The sequence below is a fragment of the Misgurnus anguillicaudatus genome, chromosome 14 (assembly GCF_027580225.2).
Source record: "Misgurnus anguillicaudatus chromosome 14, ASM2758022v2, whole genome shotgun sequence".
In the NCBI taxonomy this organism is placed as follows: Eukaryota; Metazoa; Chordata; class Actinopteri; order Cypriniformes; family Cobitidae; genus Misgurnus; species Misgurnus anguillicaudatus.
The window spans coordinates 13826730-13832729 of record NC_073350.2 but is presented as its reverse complement, the minus strand read 5'-3'; the positions used below and the strand labels follow the sequence as shown (position 1 = coordinate 13832729).

At 39.4% G+C, this 6000-nt stretch overlaps 1 protein-coding gene across 1 annotated transcript in view; it reads left to right on the top strand.

The window, feature by feature from the left end:
- Positions 1 to 1814: 1814 nt before the first annotated feature.
- Positions 1815 to 6000, top strand: part of grin3bb (glutamate receptor, ionotropic, N-methyl-D-aspartate 3Bb) — a 90164-nt gene continuing 85978 nt past the window's right edge. Inside the window, exon 1 of the mRNA XM_055183933.2 lies at positions 1815 to 2421. Coding sequence (XP_055039908.2) covers positions 1963 to 2421 — 459 coding nt within the window. The 5' untranslated portion in view covers positions 1815 to 1962. The remainder of the gene's footprint in view (positions 2422 to 6000) is intronic.

Here is a 6000-nt window from a genome sequence, read left to right as displayed (position 1 = left end):
AAACGCGCAAGTTGAAAATTTTTAACTTTGGCAGAAAAACATGCAGCGTTAACCAATCAGGAGCTTGCTGTAGTAGTGACGTGATTAGAGAAAGAGAGCAAAGCCCCTCCCATGACGCAAATTTCCAGGTGAATGTCTCGATGACTAGAATTCACGCGCGAATGAAGCAACTACACTCAAACTGTTCAAGCGGCAAACTAGACGCGGTAGACGCAATTTTGACGCCTCATACGCGGTTGGTGTGAACTTACGGTAAGGGTCTTATCTAGCGCAACGATTGTCATTTTTGACAAGAAAAATAAAAAATATGCACTTTTAAACCACAACTTCTCGTCTATCCCCGATCATGTGATGCGCCAGCGCGACCTCACGCAATACATCATGACGTCAAGAGGTCACGGAGGACATATGCGAAACTACGCCCCAGTGTTTACAAGTGTGGAGAAAGAGGACCATTCTGATGTTGTTGTATGTGGAATGATACTAATTAATGTCTTTGTGTCAGTTTATTGTTTAAAATGGTCTGCAAATGTGCGTTTCATATATGTAACATGTGACCTTCCTACGTCATTATGCAATTACGTGAGGTCGCGCTGGCACGTCACAGGACCGGAGATAGACGAGAAGTTGTGGTTTAAAAATGCATATTTATTATTTTCTTGTCAAAAATGACAATCCTTTCGCTAGATAAGACCCTTATGCCTCGTTTGGGATCATTTAGAGTCCTTTAAAACTGCAATATTAAACTGCATTAAAACTAATAAGTGTTGGGGTCCATTAAAATGAGAAAAATCCTGGATTGTTTTCCTCAATAAACATAATTTCTTCTTGACTGAACAAAGAAAGACATCAACATTTTGGATGACATTGTGGAGAGTAAATTATCTGGATTTTTTTTTAAGAAAATGGACTAATCCTTTAAGCTTGTGACTGAAATGTTATGGCCCTTATTTGGAATATCAGATCACAAAGCATAGCATCTCCACGACATGGGGGTGAGTGGCAACAATAATACAGTGAGAATAAAAAATGCACCTACTTTTTTGTGTATACGTTTGGGCGGTGTTATGCAAATCTTGCTACACAGTGACTTAGATATGTGCGTGCGTGTGTGTGTGTGTGTGTGTGGGGGGGGGGGTTGAATGAGGTGTTTTAGGAAGGCATGGATGAGCCTTCACTTTTCGAAAGAATATTTTGACTTTAATCTTTGCGACTTTATGGATCTTCTATAAGTATAAACAGCACTTCAAAGAAAACATGAATTCACATCATATGAACTCTTTAGAATTGTTCTTTTAGGAACTAAAAATCTTTATTTTATGGCATTGATGCAAAGAATCCCTTTTAGCAGCTTTATTTTTTTTTCAAGAGTTCATACATAACTATTTAACAGCCGACACGCATGTAATGCACATAAATACATTTTAATAATTTCTGGAAAGCAAATCCAAATTGAGAACGGTGTGTATTCTGAATGAATTTTAGAATCTATTTTTATCTATTTTTAAATATGCCGGTTATAATGTCCCTTACCAAGGCCTCTGAAAACCCAAGAATATGTACAAATATTTATGAGAAATTTCTAGACGTTTGAAAATATTTGAAGCTATTTATAAAGAAGTTTTCTTAAAATTGTTGATAAATTTAGCTCTCTTTTAAAGATCGAAGTGTAATAAACTTGCACTTGTGTTAAAAGAGATTTTCGTATTTATAGTGCTGTCCTTCAATGATACCATTACCGCCTCTCCAGCGCGTCTTTGGGTGTGAACGCAACGCCATCCCCGCCTTCCCCCCTCCTCTCCAGAGCAGAGTATCACATTCACACAGTAACTCCATAGATCACTCCTCATACACCAACCTGCACAAAAAATTATAAAGGACATTATAGAAAAGAGCAGAAAACAAGGCGAGCAATGCTATCTTCTGACAATGCCTCATCACCACATTTGAGAGTGAAGCAGGATGAATTTAATCTTCTACAGATTCTTGGCATACTTTTCTTTGGGATCGCAAATCTTCCTTCTGCATACCCTGTTCGTCCAGCCCGCTCACTCTCACCCGCAGCCCTGTCACATCCTAGCCCGGATAGGACACACGGTGCGCCTGGGTGCCCTCCTGCCTCCCCGCCAGCCGGTCCGGGTGCGGGCGGCTCTCGGCCGCGCCCTCAACGCTCTCAACGAAAGCGGGAACAACTTTCTGCCCTACAACTTGAGCCTGGACGTGGTGGCTCGGGAAGCCCCGAGCGGAGACCCCGAGTCGCTCTTCAGGTGTGTGTGTCAGGATATAGTGGTCCAGGGGGTCTCGGCTGTACTCGCCTTCCCGCAGACTCAGGAGGAAATAGTACAAATGGAGTTTATGTCTTCTTTTTTGGAAATCCCTTTTATAAGCATCATAGAGCACGGAGAGCCGCTCAAAACTAAGGTAAAGCGTTATAACTAAAGATAAAAAGCTTTTGCATTTTAGTTATGTGTTGCTTAACGCGTGAAGCACATCCACAACTTGTGACGCGCACATTTTTAAGGGTACTAGGCTTCACGCATCTGTTTACTGCCTGCAAACATTTGTAAATTATATTCTTTACGCTTTGTGCATGAAGGGTATTCATAATATTGTGCATTTAGGATTAAATCCGAGCTGAAAGATGCATTTTACGCACTGTTGCCAGGTGCGCTTTTTCCTGCGTTTCCACCGCGCTGGAGTCATTTGGAGCAAGCGGTGGGCTTGTTTGTTGCCGTTAGAAATCAAAGCTGTATAGGATGTACAAACTAACAGGTGATGATAGAGCTTGAATAAATGAATGAAGTTTGGTTGTGCGTTCATATGGTCACAACTGGGCTAAAACAAAATTTATATAAATAATAGGTATGTCATAACAATGCAGATGAAGTACGTATCTGGAGAGTAACCAGACACCAAACACATTCCCAAACATTCCAGGCTTTTCCACCATCAATCCAAGGTGCTTGTATAAGTATGCAATCAATTTATCTGGTACCTTTTCCTTCTCTTTGGATTTTGTGACAAAATGTTGCCTCTTGAAGTCGCTCAAGGCTTTCCCGTCAGGTCCTGCCAGACCTCTTCAGCTTTGTGCGTTATGTTTGTGTTTTTTAAAAACACCTGCTGTATAAAACGAATATGTGTGTACCTGTGTGTGAAAGTCTTATAATCTGATAATGGGATTAGGAGCATCAAAGTTATATTTCACTTATTGATTTTAATCTTTGACATGATCTTCTCAGTCAATATTAAATAAATCAAGGTTATATTTTCACAGTATGTTCTCTTACATGTAGAAATTTACATTAAAACAGTAAATCACAAAAAAATCACCAGCTGGGTTGTTACAGTCCAAGTCATGTCTCTCACACACTTGTGTTCTTTTTGGCACAAATATTTTACGTTGTACGTGCTCAGTCATGTCTGGCATACAGCAGTGATGTTTGAGATGTTCTGGTAAAATGCTGGAGTTAATGATATGACCCACAATACATTAGGTGGTCACAACAGCACTGAAGCTCAGTTTGCACAAACTTGATAAATGATTCTGATTTTATTTGAATCTCTTTTTATTGTTGTACATGAATGTATTGATGAATAATACAGCACAATATATATTTCTATAGTCAGCATTGGATATTGTGCACCTGTCTCAGCTGCGTAGAGAAGCTTCATGCATGCTGAAGGATTTGGCATGAAAAGTGCTTACATCACGAGGTACTTTAAGAAATTAAAACGCTGGAAGAATACTGTAAATCTTACAGCCAGCTTGCGAAACGCATACATTTGTCTCGTCTAATATCCATCCATTAAAATCACTTCAGAGGCTAACTGTAAAAATATTTCAGTGCGCTAATAAAAAAATCAATGAAGGAAAACACTTTGATCTCTGGGTTTCTGAGCATACCAAGGTCTACAGCGATGTATGTCATGTAAAAATGGTGCAGTCCATTCATTGCTTGAATGATTACAGACAAGCTCTCAAACACATCTGAGTCATCACACTGACATCGGACAACTCCAAGGAGATCAGACACTGAAGGCTGTAAACCTTCTTCTGCAATCTGCCAATCAGTGTAAAAGCTCAATAGAGCTCAGGTCCGGTCTAGCGTGTGACAGAGCTCGAGCGAAATATGAAGGCAGGGTGATAATATAGACTTGAGATGGGACCGCCGCTCTAGTGCTTATGGGAGGCTTTGGAGCTCTTGGATCCTCTTTTGCTTGATCTGCTAATCTCGCTGAAAAATGTGTGTTCTTCAGCAGTCTGCTTTTTGCTTTGTATTCTGTTTATCAATTGTTACAGCTACAGAGCTCCACGCGGAAAGCACGCAAGGCAATTATAGTGCACAGGGGTTTTTGTACATTGTGGGATGCAGTTTGCTTTGCTGAGACTTGAAGGTTTTGTACATCTAGCATAATAACAGAAGTCTTTCATAACAGGCAAGACATTTATGCGACGTATTTGGAGTCACGTAGGATCCATTAAAACCGACAAATGTTATTTTAACAAACTCTAATTGGAAATAGAGGAATGACCAGAGGGGATGAAAGGGAAACCATATGCTCTTTATTATATGGCAGATCTTGTCGGGCATACAGCTGTCGCCGTAGATTTACTGTATGGTGTGAAGATACAATAAAACAAGCAATGCACACCGTTGAACATCAACCAACACAATTTTAAACTCTGATATCATGCTGAATAAAAACAGTGAAACACTGAAACGCATTGAAGCCACCACAGCTGTTGCAGGACTAATAAAAGTGTTGCTTTATTTAATCACAATGCCTTAACGTTTATCACCATCCAATACATGAATTGTTAATGTAGCCGTTGCAGATTATCAAGACAAGCCCATTTGATATCCTCACTGAAGGTCCTAGTTTGTTTGCTTAACACAAAATAGTATGCAAGGTTTCAAATGTCGCCCATGGGCAGCAGTGAAGACTATTACTTGCACAATGAATGGATCATAAAATTCAGGTCCCTTAAATTTGATTCAGAAATGCCAAAAGACTAAAAAAGAAGAAGTTCTTGTTGCTGAACAGATATAGATATTCATCTAGAATCAGCTTTTTTTTGTCAGGAATAGCAAGTAAGCAAAAGCTTTGTGCTGATGCTTGGCTGATAATTCAGATCAGCTATTTAATTCAATGGTAGTTTATTGTTCTCGTTTCCATACTGTACTGTAATAATTGCAAGGTGAACACTTAAAGGAAATCACCACCGTTTTTCAATATTTTACTATGTTCTTACCTCAACTTAGATGAATTAATACATACCTATTTTTTCCAATGCGTGCAGTTCATCTTTGTACAGCTTGTCGTGAATGTGTTAGCATTTAGAGCCTAGCCCCATTAGGATCCAAACAGGGATGAGTTTGCACTTAGTTTGCAGCACTTCAACCTCGGGTGCAGTAATATTGACTGAAGTTTGAGCGAGAGGGGGAGGAGTCAGGAGTGATGATGTTACTGCACATCGAGGTCGAAGTGCTGCAAACGAAGTGCTCTTCCACCATACAATATAGTTCTCATTTTTTTCCCGCTTAAAAATCGCCACGTTTTGTTTTTGTGCCACCTTACTTACTCGTGTAACTATTAATGTCCTTAAATAGGGAAAACATGGAAGTGTTTGGTGGCTTCTAAATTCATCCCTGTTTGGATCCTAAGGAATGAATGGGGCTAGGCTAAATGCTAACACATTCACGACGCGCTGTACAAAGATTAAGTGTACGCATTGAAAAAAAGGTATGTATTAATTTGTCTAAGTTGAGGTAAGAACATAGTAAAATATTGAATAAATATTAAAGTTTTCCTTTAAGTATCCAATCTGTATTGTTAGCTTGTGGCAGATACAATGGCGTCTTGTCCCATTCACTTTCCTGATGTTCGTGCTTCTAGTTGAAACAATTCGCAATTGAATCCATAACATATCATATCATTATTGCAGAACAATGAATATTTAAGCTGTTTCAATCTATGGCTGCATAGTTTTGTCTTATT